At 37.0% G+C, this 25806-nt stretch overlaps 1 protein-coding gene across 4 annotated transcripts in view; it reads left to right on the top strand.

Annotated features, from left to right (window-relative positions):
• Nucleotides 1–25806, top strand: part of USF3 (upstream transcription factor family member 3) — a 58287-nt gene that overhangs the window by 17298 nt on the left and 15183 nt on the right. For 2 of the 4 annotated variants that reach the window (XM_053903351.1, XM_053903350.1), the window contains exons 2-4: nt 14809–14933; nt 19063–19091; nt 20969–21051. In XM_053903351.1, the coding sequence (XP_053759326.1) occupies nt 21030–21051 (22 nt within the window). In that variant the 5' untranslated portion in view covers nt 14809–14933; nt 19063–19091; nt 20969–21029. Of the gene's footprint in view, nt 1–14808; nt 14934–17869; nt 17935–19062; nt 19092–20968; nt 21052–25806 lie in introns of those variants that run through there. The other 2 variants (XM_053903349.1, XM_019448406.2) reach the window with 2 other exon arrangements.

The following is a 25806-nucleotide window of genomic DNA, read 5'->3' as shown; positions in this document are numbered from 1 at the left end:
AGACATATATATTGTACATACATACATACATTTATATTATACATATGTGTACATACATATACATATATTTGGATTGAATGTTTAGGTATTATGATTCAATCTTTTATTTTTCAAGTTTATTTATGTTGAGAGAGAGCACGTGTGCACAAGCGAGCATGAGCAGGGGAGGGGCAGAGAGAGAAGGAAAGAGAGAATCCTGTGCTGTTAGAGCGTGGAGCCCAAAGTGGGACTTGAACCCACGGGCTGTGAGATCATGACCTGAGCCAAAACCAAGAGTCGGACACCTGACCAACTGAGCCACCCAGTTGCCCCTCAATCTATTTTAGATTGAACCATCTGAAATTATAGTTTCTAGAGGCAGAAAAAGTCAAATATGGGCAATTTCAGATGATTCAACATAATACTGTAACATATTTAATCATTCTTTTTTTTTTTTTTTTTAATTGTTCTTTTGATGAGCCTTTAGGGTGTTTCCTTGTCCTTTGCTACTTGAAACAATTTTATAATGAATATCCTTGAATAAATGTCCTGTTGCACATACATGAATATGACTTGTAGAGTAAATTTCTAGGAGTTATTACATCAGAGAGGTACATATTTCTGTGGACCAGATGTGGGTCCACAGTATGTTAGGAGGAGCTGGTCTGGGCACTCTCCCTTAGGCTTTCCATCACGGGCAGGACTACCTCAGCAGAAAGAGACTGGGCCCTAAAGACAGAGGCAGAAGTTGGGGGTGGGGGAGAGAATGTAAGAGACAGTGTGGGGAGAGGCATTACCTGCATCAGAGGAACTGTACTGAGATATTCTCAATGGATTGTTTGTGACTAAAAATAACTAGAGGATTTGTATCATATAGTCGTGATCAGTAGAGTCATGGGATCCACCCTAAATTTATCCAAGGAGCAGGATCACCCATGGAAGAGGTTTGAACTGAGAGTGGAAGGTATTTTGTACTATTTACATTTTATGTGTCCTACTCCTTCAGCGTAATAGTATGTACTAGTATGTATGTAGTATGTACGTAGGTAATTGCTTGGACTTATGTAGAGAAAATGTCTGGAATTGATACCACCAGACTGTTAAAAGCAGAGGGGCATTGGTACTTCATACACATCTCTGCTGTTTAAAATTTTTACAGAAGTTATTTTTGCAATTGAATTTTTAAAAACTTAATAATGGAATTTAGTTATATATTCTTAACCAGGAGTATTTATAGCTTGTATGGGAAGAGCAAAGGAAGGGTAAGAGTCTAACAAATTCTAAACTGTCCACAGTGGGTATTCCTGGAAAATATGATAGTAGAGCTGAGGAACTTTTCCATTTAACTTTATATATTTCTGTATTCCTTAAAAATAATTTTTATGCAAATTGGTTACTTGTGTAGTTCGTAAGTAAAAATTTAAAATCTTTGGCTTATTTCTTTTTCTTGAGATACGGTTTGACCCAACTTCACAGTGAAAGCTCCAGTGGCAGGACTTCCTTAATTTCCTTTTTGTATATATGACATAGTATCTCCAGGTTGGCATTTAGGAACCACCCTGACTGATAGCTCCAAGCAGGATGATGATGCGATTCACAGGAAGGAGCCAGCAATGTTGTTAAAGGATGTAGGATTTCTGTAATGGCAAAGGAAATTAGGACTTCTGATAGCAGTTATAGAAAGCAGAAGACAGCACAGCACACTCATAAATACGTCCTCAAGTGCCTGCCAAGACGGAAAGCTGCTGCTAAAACCAAACACTATGAGGAAGGATTCTTTGGGCTATGAAGAGTACCCCTGTGCTATCCCTGAACTCTAGAATACAGATGTGCCAGATTTCATGAGTTGAACCAGGTAGACAAGTAATAGGATGTTCTAGGTAGAGGATTATTAACCTAAAATATAGTAAAGATGATAAATGCACATAATGGTTCATATAGCAAAATACAGAGAGCAAAGATGCCTACAGCATTAAATAAGATAGAAATTAGAACGTACACATCCATGATGTTAAATATAAAACTATAATCACAATTTTGTATATTTAATGATAGAGAAATGCTCACCTTAAGTAAAATGCAGAATACAAAGTTACTTATGGTTTAACATTTGTAAAGTGCATACAAAAAAGAATTACAAAATCCACAAGAATGTCAATGATGATTCTTGTGTATTCTGGTTGGGTGATGTGATTGAGAGTAGTTTCATTTTTATCTTTATGTTTGGCTTTTCTAGGTATGTATTACTTTTACTATAAGGAAAACCTGTTATAAAGTGTTAAATAAGCATATAAAATGATTTATTTTAATTATACTAATGGTATAAATGGCTGCAATCCAGACCAGGGATATAAGCTTAGTTGTGTCATTATTTTCATGGTTCATACTCTAGTTCAGTGGGTTAAAGCATTTTGATTGGCGAGAACTAAGGATTTACTAGAGGTCTCAAATAAAGACATAGAACACATTTGAAAAACTGCCTATCTGTGTTCATCTTCCATAAACATTTTGAATCATTGTAAAATACTTAGGAATGCGTTAAGCAGCAAAAAACCAGAATTAAGTGTAGAGGTTGAAAAGATTTTCCTCAAACCATGGGCAAATATGTTTAAACAATGTGCCATAAAATGTTTTCAACTAAGACATTTTAATTCTAATTCGAAATTTGATGATAAGAATTAGGTTTTTCTCTTCATGATATCTAAAGACACAATTCATTTTATGTTATTATATTTATTAAAATTTTTTTAAGTTTATTTTGATAGAGAACACGCATGAGCAGGGGAGAGGCAGAGAGAGAGGGAGAGAGCAAGAAACTCAAGCGGGCTTTGTACTGTCAGTGCAGAGTCCAGTGTGTGGCTCAAACTCACCAACTGTGAGGGCATGACCTGAGCTGAAACCAAGAGTTGGGCACTTAACCGACAAGTGCCCCAAGACACAATTTAAATTAATCTTTACCATTAATTTGCTTCTTGGTGGAAAGAAAACACAATTTGCCCCTGAACAGTGAGACCTAGTTTTGTTTAATTTTTATTTTATTTTATTTTATTTTATTTTATTTTATTTTATTTTATTTTATTTTATTTTATTTCATTTCATTTCATTTCATTTCATTTCATTTCATTTCATTTCATTTCATTTCAGTTTAAGTTTATTTTAAGAAAGAGGGGAAGGGCACAGAGAGAGAGAATCCCAAGCAGTCTCTCCAATGTCAGCATGGAGCCCATGCTTGATCTCACCAGCCGTGAAATCATGACCTGAGCTGAAACGAAGAGTTGGATGCTTAACCGACTGAGCCACCCAGGCGCCTCTAGACCTAGTTTTTTAAAAAAATAAGTGCTAGTACTTATTTTCGGTAGCTTCACATTTTCTCTGTATTAGGAAAATTGGGGATGATTGGTAGCTAAATAGAATTTTATGTTGAAAGAAAACAGATGTATAAACTGATGAAAAAGATGAATGGGTAGAGAATTTCAGATTACCCAAAGAGACATCAAAAAATTTCTTTTTTTTTTTTCAAGGATGATTGAGATACAATTCACATACTGTAAAGTTTACATATTTAAAGTGAAATTTAGTGGGTTTTGGTATATTTGTAGACTTGTGCAACTATCACCACAGTATAATTTTAGAATGTTCATCATCCCCAAAAGAACACAGACCTCCCATCTAACCCCCCTCGTTTTCCTCAGGCCTGGCAACCACCAGTTTACTTTCAGTCTCTATAAATTTTCATGTTCCAGAACTTAAAGTAGATGGGATCATACAATATGCAGTCTTCTGTGACTGGTTTCTTTCACATTGCATAATGCTTTCAAAGTTCATCCATGCTGTAGCATGTATCAGTACTTCATTCCTTTTTATTGCTGAATTATATTCTGTTGTGTGAATATACCACAATTTATCCCTTCTTAGTTGATATACATTTGGGTTGTTTTCCTTTTTTGGCTATTATGAATACTCCTGCTATGAACATTCATGTGCAAGTTTTTGTGCGTGAACACTTGTTTTGAGTTCTCTGGATTATATCTCTAGGAGTAGAAATGCTTGGTCATATGTTAACTCTATGTGTAACATTTTGAGGAACTGCCAGATTGTTCCAAAGTGGCTGTACCATTTTTTTTTAGTTCCACCAGCCATATATGAGGCTTCTAATTTCTCCACATCCTCACCAACACATGTTATTATCTCTTTTATTTTAGCCTTCCCAGCAGGTATGAGGTCATATCTCACATGGTTTTTATTTATATTTTCCTAATGGCTAATGATGTTGAACATCTTTTCATGTGTTTATTGGGCATTTGTATATCTTCCTTAGAGAAATGTCTATTCAGATGCTTTGCCCATTTTTAAAACAAGTTTATTTTGAGAGTGAGAGAGAGAGAAAGCGCAAGCAGGGTAGGGGCAGCGAGAGAATCCCAAGCAGGCTCTGTGCTGTCAGCTGGGTGCCCAAGGCAGGGCTCCATCTCAAGAATGGTGAAATCATGACCTTAGCCCAAACCAAGAGTCAGACACTTAACCAACTGAGCCACACAGGCACCCCTCCCCCATTTTTAAATTAGGTTGTCTTTTAATTATTGAGTTGTAAGAGTTCTTTACATATTGTATATGCATTTCCCTTATTAGATATTTGTAAATATTTTCTCTTATTCTGTGGGTTATCTTTTCACTTTCTTGATGGTGTCCTCTGACCATAAACACTTAAAATTTTGAAATCTAATATATCTATATTTTTCTTTTGTTGCTGGTGCTTTTCATTTTGTATCTAAGAGTTTTAAAGTGTTCGCTATAATGTTGAACTGTGATATGATTCTCTCTGAGTTAATTTTTGTATGTGTTATGAGATAGGGGTCTAACTTCATTCATTTGCATGTGAGTAGCCCATTACCCTGGCGTCCTTTGTTGAAAAGACTGTTCTTTCTCCCATTGAATGGTTTTGGCATCCTTGTCAAAAACCAGTTGGCCACAAATTTAAGGGTTTATTTATTGGCTCTTAATTCAATTCCATTGATCTATGTGTCTTTCTTTATGCGAGTACCACACTGTCTTGATTAATGTAACTTGGTAGTAATTTTTAATATTGTGAGCTGTCTTTATTCTTTTCAGTCTTTCTAAACAGTACTGACAGGGGCGCCTGGATGGCTCAGTCGGTTAGGCGTCCAACTTCACCTCAAGTCATGATCTCGCGGTTTGTGGGTTTGAGCCCTGCGTTGGGCTCTGTGCTGACAGCTCAGAGCCTGGAGCCTGCTTCGGATTCTGTGTCTCATTCTTTCTCTGCCCTTGCCCCACTTGTGCTCTGTCTCTCAAAAATAAATAAATGTAAAAAAAAATTTTTTTACACAGTGCTGACAGTAGGCTTCCACTTTAAACATTTAGCACCTGTCTAAAGCAGATTATTTGAATATTTTGTTTTATGAAAAACCTATAAATCCAATTGCTTTTTATTTGCATATGGCTTCTGATTGATGTTTTTGTTTTCTTATGAGCAGGAGCCATATGAGAAAATAAGTTTTTTGGGCTAGATATTACCACTTAACGTATGTCCAGGACAATAAGATATATATTGAAATGGAAGGAATATAATAGTTGAAGACATGGTTTTGCTAAAATGTACGACAGTGTGTTTGCTTTGCTTTTTTTTTTTTTTTTTTTTTTTTTTTTTCAGGGGGTGGCAGAGGTGGGGAATCACTATGAAAATAGTTAAGGACTTGGGATCTGGAGTCAGATAGTAGTAAGTTGGAATCCTGCCTCACTATTTATTAGCTGTGTGGCTGTGGACAAATGACTAAATTATTTTAATACCACTTTATAAATTAGTGAATATCAGATTAGACTCTGTGTATAAAATAATTATATAATGTGTACAGATAATTATATAATTATGTGTCTTAAAATGATTTTTAAAAAGTGTCTACCACCATGGGGCACCTGGGTGGCTCAGTCAGTTAAGTGTCCAACTCTTGATTTCAGCTCAGATCATGATCTAATGTGTGTTCAAGCCCCACATTGGGCTCTGTGCTGACAGTGCATAGCCTGCTTGGGATTCTCTCTCTCTCTCTCTCTCTCTGCCGCTCCCCTGCTTGATCTCTCTTTCTCTCTCTCAAAATAAATAAACATTAAAAAAAATTTTTTTAAAGTGTTTACCAACAGAGCATTGATTAATCTGGAGATGTCAAGCATTTTCTATTCATAGCAAAATTTTTTGCTTTTGTCTTCATTTTTTGTTTGTATTTATTATTAAGATATAATTCACATGTCACAAAACTCACCCTTTTAAACTTTAGAATTCAGTGATTTTTAGCATATTTACAAAGTTGCATAGTCATCTCCATACAAGAACATCATCCCCCAAAGAAACCCATACCCATTAGCTGTCACCCTTGATTCCCTCTCTCCACTCCTAAAAGCACTAAACTGCTTTCTGTCTCTGTGGATTTGCCTGTTCTGGACATTTTGTATAAATGGAATATGTCACCTTTTGTGTCAGGCTTCTTTCATTTCCATGTTTTCAAGGATTACCATGCTGTAGCATGTATCATTACTCCATATCTTTTTATTGCTGAATAACATTGCCTTGTGTGGACATAGCACATTTTACTTATCCATTCATCATTCACATGGACCTTTGGCTTGTTTCAACTCACTGGCTGTTACGAATATTTCTGCAACAGACATATGTGCACAAGTTTTTGTGTGAACGTGTGTTTTCAGTTTTTTGGGGTGTATACCTAGGTGGCGTTGCTGGATCATAGAGTGACTCTGTGTTGTAACTATTTGAGGAATTGCCAACCTGTTTTCCCAAGTGACTATACCATTATACATTATACATTCCCACCAGCAATGTATGAGGAAATAGCACACTTTTGATAAACATATTTTTTCCAGCTTTATTGAGGTTTGATTGACAAATAGATACTGTATGTACTTAAGGTATACAACATGATATTTTGGTATGTGTATACATTGTGAAATGATTACCACAGCTGACCTAATTAACATATCAATCCACTCACATAGTTACTTTTCGTGGTAAGAACAAAAGATTTTAAGATATTCTCTCTTAGCAAATTGCAAATATACAATAAATTATTATTAACTGTAGTCATCATACTGTACATTAGGTCTCCAGAACCTATTCATCTTATAACTGAATGTCTGTACCCTTTGATCAACCTCTTCCATTTCCCCTATCTCTTAGCCACTGGTAACTACCATTATGCCCACTATTACCATGAGTCCAACTTTTTTAGTTTCCACATATTAGTGTGATTATGCAATATTTGTCTTTCTGCATCTGGCTTATTTCACTTAACATAATGTCCTCCAGGTTGATTCATGTTGTCACAGATATCAGGATTTCCTTCTTTTTAGAGGTGAATATTCCATTATGTACATATATTTGTCTATAAAATATATACATGTGTATATATGTAAATATATATTTATATATTTCATTATGTGTGTGTGTGTGTGTGTGTGTGTGTGTGTGTGTGTGTGTGACATTTTCTTTACCCATTCACCCATCAGTGGACACTTAGGTTGTTTCCATGCCTTGGCTGTTGTGAATAATGCAGTAATGAACATGGGATTATAGATAGTGTTTCCATTTCTTTTGGATACATAGCTAGAAGTGGGGTTGTTGGATCATACGGTATTTCTGTTTTTAATTTTGAGAAACCTCCATACTGTTTTCCATAATGGCTGCACCAATTTACATTCCCATCTGTTGTGTATGAGGGTTTCCTTTTCTCCATATCTTCACCAACACTTGTTATCTTTTGACTTTTTTTTTAAATTTTATTTTTTTTAAACTTACATCCAGGGGCGCCTGGGTGGCTCAGTTGGTTAAGTGTCTGGCTTTGGCTTGGGTCATGATCTCATGGCTCGTGAGTTCAAGCCCCACATTGAGTTCTGTGCTGACAGCTCAGAGCCTGGAGCCTGCTTCACATTCTGTGTCCCTCTCTCACTCTGCCTCTCCCCTGCTCATACTCTCTCTCTCTCTCTCTCTCTCAAGAATAAATAAACATTAAAAAAAATTTAAAAATAAAAAAAATAAAATAAAAAATAAATTTACATCCAAATTAGTTAGCATATAGTGCAACAATGATTTCAGGAGTAGATTCCTTCATGCCTCTTACCCATTTAGCCCGTCCCCCCTCCCAGAACCCCTCCAGTAACCCTCTGTTTGTTCTCCATATTTAAGAGTCTCTTATGTTTTGTCCCCCTCCCTGTTTTTATAGTATTTTTGTTTCTCTTCCCTTATGTTCATTTGTTTTGTCTCTTAAAGTCCTCATATGAGTGAAGTCCTATGAGTTTTGTCTTTGACTAATTTTGCTTAGCATAATACCCTCCAGTTCCATCCACGTAGTTGCAAATGGCAAGATTTCATTCTTTTTGATTGCTGAGTAATACTCCATTGTATATATATACCACATCTTCTTTATCCATTCATCCATCAATGGACATTTGGGCTCTTTCCATACTTTCGCTATTGTTGATAGTCTTTTGACTTAAAAAAAAAAAAAGTTTATTTATTTTGAGAGAGAGAGGGAGGAGAGAGTATCCCAAGTAGGCTCCATGCTGTCAGTACAGAGCCCAATATGGGGCTTGAATCCATGAACCATGAGATCATGACCTACCTGAAACCAAGAGTTGGACACTTAACCAACTGAGCCATAGAGGGCCCCCATTTTTTGATAATAACTCTTCTAATAGGTGTGAGGTGAAATCTCATTATGGTTTTGATTTGCATTCCCCTGATTATTAATGATGATGAACATCTTTTAATGTACTTGTTGGTCATTTTTATGTCTTCTTTGGAAATATATATTCTTTGAATGAATATTTTTGAAAGAAATTTCAAGGGATTGATTAAGTGGCAGGGACCTTGAGAGAGCCTTTTGAGGTAGTGTTCTGTATCTTGATCTTAGTGGTGGCTACATGAGTATATTCAAATATATAAATTTATTGAGCAGTGAACTTAAATTAGTGGCTTATTGTATATGTAATATGTCAATAAAAAAGAAAAAAAATCCGTACTTCATTGTACTTTTTATTGTTTAAAGTAGACCAGGGGAACTTTGTTTCAGAAGTGAAATCTGAGCATCCTTACTAGGCACAGAAAATTCGTTCACAGTCTAGTCCAAGTTCTCTTCCTGTCCGCACCTCCTGTTTCCTTCCCTCTCTCCCATAATTTTTATATTCCTGCTGCAATCCTCAGACTCACAAGACATTTTTAATGTTTCACTGCCTTTGCACTTGCTCTTCTGCTAACTCATATCCTTTCTTCTCTCCATCTTGACTGACAAAAATACTATGTATTCTTTAAAACCTAGCTTTCTTTGAGTCCCACAAGAAACATGCCTGATTCTGTGTTCTTTCATAGCATTTTATTAACAAATCTTTGAGGTAGCATTTACCAGTTTTTAAATTCACTTTTAAAACCTTTCTATTTTAAAAGAATTATAGACTCAAAAGAAGTTACAAAAATACTACAATGAATCCATGTACTGCTGACCCAGTTTCCCAGAGTAGAGATATGTAGCTGTAGGACAATAACACAAGTAGGAAGTTGACATTCATTAACCAATTTTTTTAAATTCATCTTCTTTTCAATTATTTTTTAAATTATCTGTGCTGCCCAATATGGTAATCACTAGCCTCATGTAACTATTTAAATTACTTAAAATTACATAAAATTAAAAGTTTGGTGGTCTCACTAGCCACATTTCAAGCATTTAATATACACATGTGACTAATGGCGACCATATGGACAATGCAGGTATAGAATATCTGCATTGCACAAAGTTCTTTTGGATAGCCCTGATCTAGACTGTGTTCTACTTGAGAGAAGACTTGCCTTTTCCATCTTTGTATCTGTAATTCCTAGGCAGTGGGGGCACTTGGTCTATACCTGAATGATTGAGTCTAGTCCTACCCTCTTGTTTTACATGTGAAGAAACTTGGGCCCTAAGCTGTGATAAGTAAAATGATGCCTAGCTTTTCAGTAGCAAATCTAGAATTAGAGCTCATTTTCCCAATTCCAAGTTCACTGTTCTTTCCAGGTGGCCTCATTGGTTGTGAGCTCACTGATTTTTATTAGTTTTAGAGGGAGAACAGTGTTAAAATAATGCACTTCTCAGACTTTAGGCTACAGAAAAATCAACTAGGAAGCTTGTATTTCTGGACTTGTCTTTCCTAAGATTCTGATTCAGTAGGTCTGGTGTAGGGCGTAGGAATCAATATTTTAAACGTATGCTTAGTATATGTGGTCATAGCATAAGGATAGCTCAGAAGAGAGAGCAACAGAACAGAGAGCCTGGAAATGGAACTGCACTAATATGGACATTTGATTTTTAACAAAGGTACCACTGAAGAAAGGAAATGTTTTCAACAAATGATGTTGGAACAACTAAATATCCATATGGGAAAAAAATGAACTTTAACCCCTACCTCCTGCCATACAGATCATTGATCTAAATATGCCAATATCATAAACTTTGTAGAAGCAATCATAGTAGAATATCTTGGGAATGAGTAAAGGTTTCTTGGACAGGCCACAAAAAGAAATAATCATACTTCATCAAGAACTATTGCTTACCAAAAGGCACAATTAAGAAAAGGCATAGGTAGGCCACATAGTGGGAGACAATATTTGCAAAATATGTTTCAGACAAATGACAAGTATGCAGAAGATATAAGTAACTCAGAATATATGAAGATTTTCTGTAAGTTAATCATAAAAGGACAAACTGTTGTAAACTCTTAAGTCTAAAGTTCTCTTTTGGCCAGCAAAAGAGGGGACACAGGATTAAAGCGAGAGACGGCTAATGTCCAGGAAAAGACAAGAGCCCTGAATAAGGGTCCTTGCCTCGTATTTATTCAGGTCAGAAGGCTTGCAAACGTGATGGGCATGTACAAAGAGACAAACTAGGAACATTAACTTGGGGACGTGAAGGAAAAGGGGGGTTTTGAAGATATACAGTGTTTGGGGTTTGGGTCAATATTAAACTCCCGGTTCCGGGCAGATGGATAGATGGTTGTTAACAGCAGACCGGAAGCACCGTGCCTATTTATCTTAGCTAGCCTAGGGGATGAGACAGATAGGGGGAATAACCACAGGGCTAATAAGGCACCTTTTCTTTTGTTCACCATCTCTGCTCTGGGCTGCTTTGCCTGCAGCACAGAGGTCCATAGTCCAATTCACCAATCAATTTACCTAACCTGGCTCTATTCTCCCGTGAAAGCAGCTTTTCTGCTATAGTACTAAATTGGGAGCATTTCCACCTTGAACATCTAATCTTGTTTATTTTCATATACCTATGTATTGGGCACCTTTGTGCCATTTCTATTTCAGGCCTTTGCCTCTCTCTATTTTGGGGGGTTCTGCAACCCCTCTGTATTTTGGGGTGCCTTCACACCTCCCTAATCCTGGCACCTTTGTGCCTCCCTATTTTCGGGGTATCTTTGCACCCCCCTATTCTTGGAGTGCCAATCTGGTTTACCCAAACTCCGGTGTAAGCATTTTATGACTTTGTATTTCTTTATCCCTTGTTAATCCATTTGGTGTAAGCCTGGAGGATTCCTAAGCTTGTCCCCTACAGTAAACAGTCCAATTAAAAAACTGGCAAAAAGATAGGGCGCCTGGGTAGCTTAGTCGGTTAAGCGTCCGGCTTCGGCACAGGTCCTGATATCACAGTTTGTGGGTGTAAGCCCTGCATCAGGCTCTGCTGACAGCTCAGAGCCTGGAGCCTGCTTCTGATTGTGTGTCTCCCTCTCTCTCTGCCCCTCCCCTGCTCACGCTGTCTCTCCCTTTCTCTCTCTCTCAAAAATAAATAAACATTAAAAAAAAAAAAACTGGCAAAAAGATATGAGCAGGCAAAACAAGATCTACAAATGGTCTTAAATTTTCTTCAATGTTTATTTATTTTTGAGAGAGAGAGAGAGAGAGAGAGAGAGAGAGCGAGCAGAGGTGGGGGAGGGGCACAAAGAGAGGGAAATGCAGAACTCAAGCAGGCTCCAGGCTCTGAGCTGTCAGCACAGAGCCAGATGCAGAGCTGGAACTCACGAACTGTGAGATCATGCCCTGAGCCAAAGTCGGATGCTTAACTGACTGAGCCACCTAGGGGCCCCCTACAGATGGTCTTCATATGCACATAAAAATTTATTCAATGTTATCAATCATCCAGGAAATGAAAATTAAACTATAATGAGATTCCACTATTTAACCACCAGAATAGTTGAAATTGATAAGCAGACAAAGCCCAATGTTAGTAGGATATTGAACAACCAGAACTCTTACATTTTGGATGGGAATGCAAAATGGTACTGTCACTCTGGGGAAAGTGTGACAAATGTTCTTACATAAGTCTTTTTGTGGATATACTTTTTTTTTATTTCTCTTGGGTAGATACTTGGGAGTGGAACTGCAGGGAATATAATAAGCATTTCTACTCCTGGGTATTTACTCAACAGAAAGAAAGACTATACCCATGAAAAATGTTGCACAAGAATATTCATGGAGAGCAGCTTTTCTTCGTGGTCACCAAAACACAGGAACAGGTGTTCATCAACGGAAAATAAACAAGCTATGTTATAAACTGACACACAGTTATACATTCATACTCAGCAATAAAAAGGAACAAACTACTGGATGAATTTCAGAAATAGCTGAGTGAAAGGTTGACAAAACAGAATTCTCAGTTAATGCATTGTAAAGTTCAGTAGAGAAAAAAATGAGAACACTGGTTGCCTCTGTGGGAGAAGGGGAAGGTATTGACTAGGAAGGGTCGTGAGAGAACTTTCTCTGGTAATAATAATGTTCTGTACCTTGATAGGGATTGGGTCACACAGGTATGTGCATTAGTCAGAACTCACTGAATTTTACACTTAAGATTTGTGCATTTTACTATACATAAGCTTTACTGCAAGAGGAAAAAGCAGTTTTAAAAGTTGTGATTTTGATACAAGTGATCTCAAAAGTACACTTTGAGAACCATTGGATTTGACTAATTTCAGAAATAATTCTTTCTTACCGTAAAATATAGTGATTCATAGATTATTAATGTAACATTTTGAATTTTTTCTTTAAAAATTAAATATTGTATTAAAAGTAACATTTCCTTATTAGTAGGTTAATGAGTCAGTGGACAAGCGTTTATGACATTATTATATAGTTCATTATTTCAATAAGTATTCTTTGTTTTAATAAGTGTTCTTTTTTAATGTGAGGAATGCAAGCTTAATATCAGGAGGAATAGCATATGGAAACAATTGTACACTGATAGATGTAATTGAATTTGTTAAAATGTGGTTTGAGATGGATATTTACAGTGATGTTTGGTAAACTGGGTGATGTACCTCTTTCAGTTAAACTCTTGCGTCTCACCCCCATGCGATGAGTATGTTTACTTATGTGATAGACCTCTAGTATCATTTACTTTAAGATTCTAGATGTTCAGAAGTTTAGAACTTTAACATCATGTATCTTACTTGTAACATGAATCTGCAAACTTTCAAAAGTGCTCACAAGTTTTACAGTTTCAAAACTGAAACTGTAATGTTAATGACCAAATGCTGACTCACCGGCACAAGGGACATCTGACCTTACGGGTTTATAGGTGAAATTATGTGTTCACCTGTCATGCCCTATCCCAAATAATCTCTCCTCCAGTAGGGTGTTGGTCAGATGCCAGAAATTCCACCAACTAAAGATACCTGCCTGTGTTTCTAAATTTTCCTGATAACAATCCCCTGGGGGCATTCTAAATTTCAGACTCCTCCCTTAAAGATTGGGATTCCTCCCTTAGAGACTGATTCAGGGTCAGGCTGACAGTGGGCTGACAATTCCTGTTTTTTAACTATTATCTTGTTGAAAATACAGATTCCTGGGCCCTACCCAGTACTTCTCATTTGTGTAGGATGAAGCCCCCAAATCTACATTTTTTGTAATGTTTGTATTTATTTTTTTTGAGAGAGCGTAAGCCAGGGAGGGGCAGGGAGAGGGGACAGAGGATCTGAAGCAGGCCCTTCGCTGACAGCAGCAATCCCGATACGGGGCTCAAATTCATAAACCGCATGATCATGACCTGAGCCAAAATCAGACACTTAATCCACTGAGCCAGGTGCCCCCAAATCTGCATTTTCTGGAGTATATTCAATGCACAGTTCTGAAGGCTGTCATCCTAGTGCCGCTGCCTTCGTGGAAGATCCTCGAGTAAGTTTTGTCACTCTCACAAGTGAGAAGAGGGAAGTGGGAGATTGAAGGAAGATAATTTTAGAATTGAGGACAGACCTTAGTGTAAGACATAGGTGGAGGACAATAAGAACTTGAGGGACAGTGAGCATGCCTAAGAGAAAGGAGAGAATCTCCTGGGATCTGTCCAGTGACTACAGTACTTGCTACCATTTTTGTGGGAGTGGAGCATGAGCCGCCTATTGGAGAGTGACTTTTTTTTTTTTTTTAAACATTTATTTATTTTTGAGACAGAGAGAGACAGAGCATGAACGGGGGAGGGTCAGAGAGAGGGAGACACAGAATCTGAAACAGGCTCCAGGCTCTGAGCTGTCAGCACAGAGCACGACGCGGGGCTCGAACTCACAGCCCTCACGGACCGCGAGATCATGACCTGAGCTGAAGTCGGCCACTTAACCGACTGAGCCACCCAGGCGCCCCTGGAGAGTGACTTTTTAAAGCAACTACGTTCATTAGCTTTCGGATCATTCTGTTTGCCACCAAAAATCTGCCTGCATGCCCTAAGTTGCCAGTTGTTTTACATGCTAATGGAAACCTAGCCACTGTAAACATTCATTGATTTTTCTCTTGTGTAGTAAGAAGAAAACATAACTTATAGACCATCTTCTGGCAGAAGATGATAGATTTGGATCAGAAACGGGAGGTGTTGGAAGCCAGGAATCAAAAGTGAAGAACTTCTGCAAGCCCTTGGGTGATAAAGGTGACAAGGACTTATTTACTCACATGTCCCGCATTGTCATTATGTAGTAACCTGATGTGAGTTTGTTGCTTTTAGGCTGATGTATACCATCACACATGTAGGGGAGAGTAAGCTGCTGGAAGTGGGACTTGAGTGCACATTTCTCCTCAGGCTGCTTCAGTCAGTACTTCCTGTCATTACCTTGTCTGCATTCACTTCTACTCATTCCCCAGGACCCTTCCTCCACCTTAACAGGGCTAGAGCCCAGTCTGAAATGGCTTCATTATTATTCATAGCTAACATTTGTTGAATTCTTTTTGCTGCTAGGCACCGTGCTGCTCTGCTTCCCTGCATTTGTCATTCCCTTCTCAAAACAACCCAATGGTCCAGATGCTATGATTTTGATCCATTTTGTAGATGAAACATCTGAGGTTCCAAGAGGTTATATATCTTGCCCAGGACCTCACAGCTAGGAAATGGCAGAACCAGATTTTATTTTATTTTATTTTATTTTATTTTATTTTATTTTATTTTATTTTATTTTACTTTATTTTATTTTATTTATTTTATTTTATTTCATTTTATTTATTTCTGTATCTGTTTTTTTTAATTTTTAAATGTTTATTTTTTTAAATTTATTTTTTTTAATTTACATCCAAGTTAGCATATAGTGCAACAATGATTTCAGGAGTAGATTCCTTAATGCCCCTTACCCATTTAACCCATCCCCCATCCCACAAGCCCATGAACAACCCTCTTTGTTCTCTATATTTAAGAGTCTCTTATGTTTTGTCCCCGTCCATGTTTTTATATTATTTTTATTTCCCTTCCCTTATGTTCATCTGTTTTGTATCTTAAAGTCCTCATATGAGTGAAGTCATATGACATTTGTCTTTCTCTGACTGACTAATTTCACTTAGCAGAATACCTTCTAGTTCCATCTACATAGTTGCAAATGGCAAGATTTCATTCTTTTTGATTGCCGAGTAATACTCCATTGTATATATATACCACATCTTCTTTACCCATTCATCCATCGATAGACATTTGGGCTCTTTCCATACTTTGGCTATTGTTGATAATACTGCTATAAACATTGGGGTGCATGTATCCCTTCAGAACAGCATACCTGTATCCCTTGGATAAATACCTAGTAGTGCCATTGCTGGGTCGTAGGTTAGCTCTACTTTTAATTTTTTGAGGAACCTCCATACTGTTTTCCAGAGTGGCTGTACCAGTTTGGCAGAACCAGATTTTAAACTCATGCTTTCTTTCTTTTTTTTTAATGTTTATTTATTTTTGAGAGAGAGCGCGTGTGAGTAGGGAAGGGTCAGAGAGAGATGGAGACACAGAATCTGAAGCAGATTACAGGCTCTGAGCCATCAGCACAGACCCTGACATGGGGCTTGAACTCACTAACCATGAGATCATGACCTGAGCCGAAGTCGGACGCTTAACCTACTGAGCCACCCAGGCACCCCTAAACTCACGCTTTCTGATTTCCGATTCCATACACAGAAAATGGTAACTGCACTTGCACCTACTCCAGTGTACCACAACAGCTATCCCAGTTGGACAGACCACTTTTGAAAGGCCAGGCCGTCAGTCCCTGAGATTTAAAAGCATTAAAGTTTTCATTATGAAATTTTTAAAGATCAGAGAAGAGAAAGAAACCACCTATAATGTTGCTGGCCTTACATAACTATGACTATTATCTTCATGTATTTGCTTTCAGGCTTTTTTGGCATATGAATATATTTCCCTATAGTATATATAGTATATATATATACTATAGGGAAATATATTCATCAAAAATATATATAAATATATTTATATATATAAATATATATATAAATATATATAAATATATATAAATAAATATATATATTATTTATTTATTTTGAGAGAGACAGTGTGTGCATATAAACTGGGGAGGAGCAGAGAGAGAGGGAGAGAGAGAGAACCACATGTAGGCTCCGCACTGTCAGTGCAGATCCTGATGCGAGGCTCAAACTCATGAATCATGAGATCATGAGATCATGAGTTGAGCTGAAGTCAGATGCCCAAGCAACTGAGCCACCCAGGTGCCCCAGTATCCTGATATTTTAATTTAATTTAATTTAATTTAATTTTATTTTGTTTTGTTTTATTTTATTTTTTTAAATCTTTATTTATTTTTGAGAGAGACAGAGACAGAGCAAGAGCAGGCTCCAGGCTCTGAGCTGTCAGCACAGAGCCCGATGCGGGGCTTGAACTCACGGACCGTGAGATCATGACCTGAGACAAAGTCAGACGCTTAACCGACAGAGCCACCCAGGCGCCCCTCCTGATATTTTAAATATAAGTAGAATTTTCCTACTCCTACCCAGGTATTAATGAGTGTCAAGTGATGATGTAAGACTTCTAGCAGTTTGAGAGAAGGATAGCAAGTGAGTGAATGAATGAATGAGCTTGCTTCCGTACAAGGAATATTCCTTGTATGGCTGTTTGTGTGTACATGTTTGTGTGCTTGTCACTTGTTTTTTCTGCATTCAGAGAGGAGAACCAGTGTTCTCATTTAAATTTTGTAGAACACTTCAAATATTATGAACAAAGAACATACTCTCCCAACTCAAGTATGTTTTACCTGTTTTTCCAGGTCTTGCTCAAATCCACACCCCCTTTTTAAGCCTTTCTAGATTTCTAACCTGATAATGATCTTTCTCTACTCCAGTCTTCTCAAGAACTTTCTGGCGATACCTCACATTTGACATTCACCATGCTCTCCACCTGCTAGTTATAATATTTTTTGTCCTGTTTTCTTATACCTTTTTCTATCCACAGCAGCTAATCCAGTGCTTTTTTGTGGTGTCACTTTTGTTTTTTTAGCATTTTGGTATTCAAACCAAAGTGCTATTAATTTCTCTAACATACTAGAATAACTTGAACTTTCTGGCGTGTTCTTCCATGCTGTGTAGGTTCCTATCACTGTAACCATGCCAGAAATGACAGAGAATGAGACTCCTACAAAAAAGCAGCACAGGTATGTAGTCCTGGTCCAGAAATAATATAGTTTGGGGAGATGAACAGCAGAATTAGTCCCCACTTTGTGAAATAGGCAGTCCTCAGGGAACTTTCATTAAATGCCTGGAAGACCATTATTCTTCAGAAATATGTGTGAATAAATAAATACAGGTTTACAGAAGGGAGTACATAGTTAAAATTTACCTGTCCTCCTTATTTTATGGACAGTGTAACAGAAATGACAATGAGCAATTAAAATTGTATAATACCAAATCTATCCTAAGTGTTTAGTTTCTCCTGAAACTTTTACTTGCTCACAGTATCACAGTCTTTGTAGATTGTTAAGTTCATTTAGGCCGAAGTCAATTTGAATAGACATTTTGTGACATTACAATTTTGTGACATTACAATATGCACGTCAGTACAACATTACTTCTGGTTCTTTGTATAAGCCCCCTTCTGAATTTCTAGCATTTTAGGCAGTGTTTCTGCTTAAAATTGCATGGTCAGTGCTTTCGTTAATATTAAAATCCCCATTCTCTTTCCTTACCAAATAACTGTTAGGGATTGCTAATGTATTGAGTAATTGTACATAAAAGGGAAATCAATGGTTTGAGTAGATTAGCTTTTAAGAAAAACTAAGAGTTTGGATAAGCTAAGGCACACAGATGCAAAAGATGGCTCAAATGCCAATTGTCTGTGTGTTGGTGCTGGTGGCTGCCATGGTTCCCCACCCCCGGGGATTAAAAAGTTCCTTTCTACTGTTGCTTGTACCCCTGACACACTCACCGCACCCCTTGCCAGGTGCCAGAGCAAACATCAGAAGTCACCTACTTGGTACATCACTTTGAGAGTTGACTAGCTCTTTAATTACATTTTTCAAATAGTTAACATTTTCAATGATTGATTCACTTCCCAACCATTGACTTTTGGGTATGGATGAATAGAGAATTGTAGAATTTGGAAATTGTAGATTCTAAATTTATACTGATGTACCTGCAGTTAGGTTTTCATACCATAATAAGATGGTTTCTTACTGATGCAACAAATACAAATTCATAAAATTTCTGTGGTTCTCAACATATAAAGTGGAGAAAATGTTTTCCTGTTATTTTCATGTTCCTTTTATCTGCACTTTTTGTTTCAGAAAGAAAAACCGGGAGACACACAATGCAGGTAGAAACAATTTCAATTGTATTTGTTAGCATTTTTGCATTCACAAAGAAATTATACTGTAGTCGATTGTAAGGTTTTATGTTACAAGCATAGAATCATTATTCCCTATGTTTTAGGAAAACGTTCCTTTACTTTGTTTGTTCCTTTATGGTTTAATTGGCAAAACACCCCTCGAGTCTCATGAAGATGGCTAGTTTATCATCTTCTGATTCATTGTCTATTTAGATAACTCGAGGACTAATACGCCTTTGGAACTAGTGTTTTAAGTGATTTCACCCACTGAGGAAATTGAGCTCTACTTCTCCCAAATGGGATAGAGAGAATGTGTCTGCAGAAGTTCCAGAGGGAGCTGGCTGCCCAGAGGAGCAGAGGAGAGATGAACAGCAGGCTGTGGAGCTTAAAAGTCCCTGAAATGTGAACAGTCTTAAATGAAGTTGTGGAGTCCTCAGTCACAGGAAGAAATGTAGAAAATAAATGTTTGATTTTATCTCAAATGTCCAGATTATAGGCCAAAGCCAGATAAACATTTATAGAAGTGATTGTGCCTACATTTATATTTTGGTACATTTTAGAACACTTTCTTTTCCAGGGGTTACAGTCAGATTGAAAACAAAATATTTTAGAAGTTAATGTCTATTACTCTATAACTGATATTCTTCCTTTCCCTAAGGAAAGGACCCTGGGGGAATTTTTGTCTATGGGAAGATGGGGTGAACACTGATGGAATATTGCTGTTTTCCAGAATGAGAATTTCCTGCCTTTGAATTCCCCTTTATCACTGTGGGTCTCAATGTTGGTTTTTTCTACCTCCATACATGAAAAAATCCACTCCTGGGTAATAACAAATACTGTTATTAGAGAATTTAGAAAAAAGGTGATATCATACTTTATTGTTTTCCCTTCTTTGGCCAAATGAATTAAATCTAATCTTTTTAGCCATAGGAGCTAAGTATTTTTATTGGAACCAACTCACATGGTGTCATAAATATGTCCTGATAGTAATTTATTATGAGAGAGTAATTAGATGTCATTGAAAATATGTCTTTACTGCTAGATTGTGAAGCAAAAAGTATGATTTTGCAAAACAAGAGCTGCTTATGGTTAATCTGAAAGATCACTGGAATCTTTTGTTAGGAAGGGAGGTTTTAGAAACCCTTCTGACAGTAAAAGCCAAGACTAATAATATTTCTACTTACAGTGTCTTATTGAAATTATTTAGATCATCTCATTCCCTCTTGCCCTTTCCATACAATCTTTAAAGTTGTGGCATGTAAGCCTGGAAGATTTCTCAGTTAATTTGGTTGAGATGTTGCCAGTTGCCCAGTTTCTTATGGGAAAAATCCTATGTGCCCAGAGTGAGTAAACGAGACTCCTAGAAATTTTAAGTCATAACTGATAGCTGTTCTATTTCAAAAATGCCTTCTAGACATCCTAAAAGGTGTTTGAAGGTTCTGTAATCTGTCTAAATAGGTCTCATTTGCCTATTTGCTATAAAAAGGCAGCTTTCTACTAACTTAGCTTGTTAGTAGGGGTTCTTAAAATTTAGTTATCACTAAAATGTCCAGTAATTACTTGAAACATAATAATGGCCTAACAGTAAAGTAATATTAGCATTTTCTGTTTTTAATTTGAGTTTAATTATTATAGATCACATTTTTAAAATGCTAATAAAAGTATTGCTTATATCAGTGCCCATAATGCTAGACTTATAATGCAGCATTCTTAGAAATTGTCTTGTAGTTATTTGTCTTCAGTAGATACTGTTTGATAAAATTTTGTTAGAGATTTCTTTACCTAAAATTTCTTTACCCAGGGAGAATAGTGAGCTATAGCAGTGTACCATAAGGTCTGATAAATGGATTTTTCCCCCTATCTAGTGGAGAGGCATAGAAAGAAGAAAATCAATGCTGGAATAAACAGGATAGGAGAGCTGATCCCATGTTCCCCTGCCCTGAAGCAGGTAAGAAGTCTACTCCTATTTTCATTCATTACTTGTGAACAGATAATTCCCTAAGTTGTTTCATTGCTCAGAGTGCTTATTTTTGTTTCCTGTCATTTTTGGTTTTTGGAGTTAATCATCGTCTCATTGTTTTTCATTTGCTTAATTTTCTATATACCTATCTTTAATTTTTCCCATACTGATAACAGTCTTCTAGTAGAGTATTCTACATGATCAAGTGGACCATATAATTTCTAGATCTTTAAGATCTTGAATTATTCAGTCCCACGATTACATTCATTTCTGTGCTACAGTACTTACCAGGCATTTCTTTTATTTTCTGCCAATGATATTTTTTTATTACCTTTAAATTCTTACCTAGAATCTTCCAAGGATCTCTGTTTTATTCTCCATGCTCTGTCAGCCTCCACTGGCACTTAAATCTCAGCTTATTAAAGTTTTCTCTCATGAAGATAGCTTTTTGTTTCTTCTGATAATGAGGATAAAGTGTGCTTACTGAAAACAAAACAAAATGGAAACAATATGGAAGTCATAAAAAGTTTGAAAAATAAGTTGACATCCTACTCCTAGGTTGTAACTACTATTACAAATGTTGTTACACATCTCTTTGGACATTGCTTTATGAATATATATGTATATATATATTTGTAAAATATGTTTCATATATATATTCATAAAACGTTTCATAACCTGCCTTGTCATTTTCACTCAGTCGTACATAGTAGACTTTTTTTCATATGATCTCCTTTCTTTTTAATGATTATATAGTGTTTCATGATAGTGAGATATCATAATTTGTGTTAGCCTTTTTTGGTTAATTGTTAGTTAAGTTAATATATAAACATAACAAATAGTACTAAAAAGCTTAAAACAACATTAGTCTCTGGCTTGCCTGCCTCCCACATCCAATACAGCAACTTAAAGGCATCCATTCTCTACTGTTTCTTTTGGCATTCACCTTTGTATTTTGAAATAATATGCGTATATTATTGTATCATACTTTTTCTATTTTAGATTTTATCTATTGACTTTCCCTTGTTAAGTCCTCCCAATATAATTCCACCACAACTTTTGATTAAATCAGTATTCAGTTCTTATGTTATTAAGACTGTAAATATTGTTTATGGTGAGCCAAAGATTAGTATTATTATGTTTTGTTTCATATGAAACTTTTTTGGGGGAGGGTTGGTAATTGCCTCATTGTTATCAGTTTATATATACCTATCTTTTTATTTATTTATTTATTTATTTACTTTAGATTTTTTAAATTTATGTTTTATTTTTTATTTTTATGTAAGCTGTACACCCAGTGTAGGAAGTCATGACCCCGAGATCGAGTCACATGCTCTACTAACCGAACCAGCCATGTGCCCCTCTATATACCTATCTTTATTTCTTTCCACACTTTCAACAGTCCCTTAGTAGAGTTTCTACATAGTCAAGTGTACCACATAATTTCTATTTTCTCCTTTTTCCTTTGAAACTTTCCTTCTGGAACCCTCTGCCCTTCTTCAATCTCAACTGGTTGGTCTTTTGCAACTCTTCTGTTTTCTTCCTTTCTTTCTTTCTTTCTTTCTTTCTTTCTTTCTTTCTTTCTTTTCTTTCTTTATTTTCCTTCTTTTCTTTTCTTTCTTTCTCTCTTTCTTTCCTTTCTTTTTCTTTCTTTCTTTTCTTTCTTCCTTTCTTCCTTTCTTTCTTTTCTTCCTTCCTTCCTTCCTTCCTTCCTTCCTTCCTTCCTTCCTTCCTTCTTTCCTTCCTTCCTTCCTTCCTTTCTTCCTTTCTTTCTTCCTTCCTTCCTTCCTTCCTTCCTTCCTTCCTTCCTTCCTTTCTTCCTTTTTTCTTCCTTCCTTTCTTTCTTTCTTTCTTCCTTTCTTTCTTTCTTCCTTTCTTTCTTTCTTCCTTTCTTCCTTTCTTTCTTTCTTTGTTTTAAGTAGGCTTCACTCCCAGTGCAGAGCCCAGGGCAGGGCTCTACCTCATGACCCTGAGATCAAGACCTGAGCTGAGATCAAGAGTTGGACGCTTAACCAGTTGAGCCACCCAGGCACCCCTCTAACTCTTCTGTTTTTAATTTCAGGTCTCATGATTTTAATTTCCAAGAGTCTTTTTCTTATTCTCTTTGTCCTTTTTCATGTCACATGTTTTGTTTCATGAATACAATACCATCATATCTCTGAGAATGTTATATAGGTTTTTTAAAATAATTTTTCTTCTGTTTTCCATATTGTCTTTCTTCTGATTTTCTTTTTTTCCCCTTTGTTTTGAGGTTTTGTTTTTCATTTTGGAGACTTTCCTTAAATGCTTGGTGATACTTAACCGTTCTCATATTTGAGAATGAGTCATTAAAATTTAAAAGCTGATTGAATAGGTTGATTTTTGGTGCCCTAACTATTGAGTGATTGGTGGTAAGCTAGTGTTGTTGTTTTTGTGGAACTGAAAAATATCAGTATCTTTTTATTTTGGGGGTAGCTGTTAACTTTTACCTTCCAGAGAAGAATCCTTCAGCCCCTGATCTAGGAGTGGAAAGGAGTTTAAAACTGGTTGCCATATTCTGGGAGCTGGGTGGGGGAAGGTGTGCTGCTTTAGGAGGAGAATTTTACTTTACCCTCCTGTCTTCACTGAGGAGTCTCATCTTGTCCACTTCTGTGCCATGCATCTCCAAGGCTGAAACTCTCTGGTTCAAATTTCACAGAAAACAAACTTGTCTCTTGTGGTTGGGGCAGGAATGAGAAGTCATGAAGCTGCATAGGATATGTGTGTGTGCTGAGGGTGGAGGGTAGTTTTATTACTGCGTAAGAAGAGTCTTTCCACCAGTCCCCTCAATTTTTATCCCATACCTCACCCCACCTTTTGTGGTGGCTAGAGAGCTTCCCAGTCCTGGATCTCCCCAGGCTTTCAGATGGCCAGATCAATTCCTTCTGCAGGATGGTACTTTTGTCTTGCATAAACATGTTATCTATCTATCTATCTATCTATCTATTTACTTAAAGTACTTTGTTTTCTTACATGATCGCAAATTTAAGGGCAGGCTCTATGTCTGCAGATTTTTTTTTTCCTCCACATCTCAATGTACAGTAGCTTCTCAGGAAATATTGATGTTTGCCCAGGAAAATCTTATTTTCCTGCTTTTGACGGTCATTCCTACAAGTTTCTCTGAAAGGAAACTATGATCATTTCACTTCCTTGGTGTCCTAGCATGTGCGGTGGAAGTCAGTATTTGGCTTCCAGAAGCCGAGTAGATTAAGATTTTCTTCACTATTGCTATGTGTCCTCCCTCAGCCCATCTGCAGTAGGGAGGCGGATGGGCATTATTATGTTCTGCCTTTGTATCAATTCTTCCTTTAAGAAAGAACAATATCGGGCGTGTAGGCGCTCAGTTGGTTGAGTGTCTGACTCTTGATTTAGATTTAGGTCATGATCCCAGGGTCATGGGATTGAGCCTTGTGTTGGGCTCTGCACTGAGCATGGAGCCTGCTTAAGATTCTCTCTCCCTCTTACTCTCTGTCCCTCTACTTCTGCCCCTCTCCCCTGCTCGTGCTCTCTTTAAAAAAAAAAAAAAAAAAATTTTTTTAATTAAATAAATAAACGAAATTTTACAAAAAGGCAATAACTATTTTTTTCTCTCTAGAGTAAAACGTTTCCTAGATTATATTGGGTCTCTGTTGGGACTCAGTCTAAGAAGCCCAGAATTGCAATTTTGTGAACCAAAGCCCTAAATCCCTGATTCCTACCTGAAAAGAACTATCTGATAAAGTACTGGGGATATTTAATAATAAGCATACTGGAATAGAAGTTAAACATTCACTGCAATATTAATAGCTGAAGAATAAGAAACCAAAATGCCTCTTGGTTAAATAGTTATCACACTATACTGGAAAATAAAATAAATACAGCCTTTAGAAAGTATAACATAGATATCTAAACCCTATATGGAAGTATCTCCAAGATATATTTGTAAATAGAAAAGAAAAATGTAGCATACTGCTTATAGTATCCTTCTATCTGTTTTTTGTTTGTTTGTTTTTAAAGATAGATCCATGTATCAGCATAGAATATTTCTGGGAGGATACACAAATAACTATGACTGTTGCCTCTGGAAAGAGGTATAGGGAGCTAAAGCCAAAAAGAATGTCACTTATGTTTTATTTTTAACAATTGTTCATAGGGTACAAACAATATTAAAGTCTAGAATCCTTACAGGGCCTTGAAGGCCCTCTCCAGCCTCTTCTCCTCCCACTCTTCCCCTATATACTTTAGTTCTGCTCACCTCACCAGGGCCCTCCAACGTGCCAACACAGCCCTGCCTAAGGGCCTTGTCCTTGCGGATCCTGCTACCTGGACCCTCTTCCTCCAGATATCCACAGGGTTTACTTCCTTCAGGTTTTTGCTTTGCCTCACAGAGAGGCCTTCTCCAGCCTTCCCATGCAAGATAGATTACAGTACAGTACCTTAGTTTGGGCTCCTATAAGAAAAATACCATAGACTGAGTGATTTAAACAACGGAAATTTATTTCTCATGGTTCTGGAGGCTGGGAAGTCCAAGATAGAGGTGCCAGCTGGTTTGGTTCCTCGTGTCTGCTCTTCCTGATTATGTCCTTGTGTGACAGGGAGTGCAGTCACCTCTCTCATGTCTTTTCTTCTAAGGGCACTGATGTCATTCATGAGGGATACACGCTCATGACCTAATTACCTCCCAGAGGCCCACCTCCAACTACCATCATATCAGGGATCAGGGTTTCAACATGAATTATAGGGGGA

The sequence above is a fragment of the Panthera pardus genome, unplaced genomic scaffold, assembly GCF_024362965.1.
Source record: "Panthera pardus isolate Hobbes unplaced genomic scaffold, ASM2436296v1 HiC_scaffold_16, whole genome shotgun sequence".
Taxonomy (NCBI): Eukaryota; Metazoa; Chordata; class Mammalia; order Carnivora; family Felidae; genus Panthera; species Panthera pardus.
The sequence above is the reverse complement of the archived record's forward strand: the minus strand, read 5'-3'. Positions and strand labels throughout refer to the sequence as shown.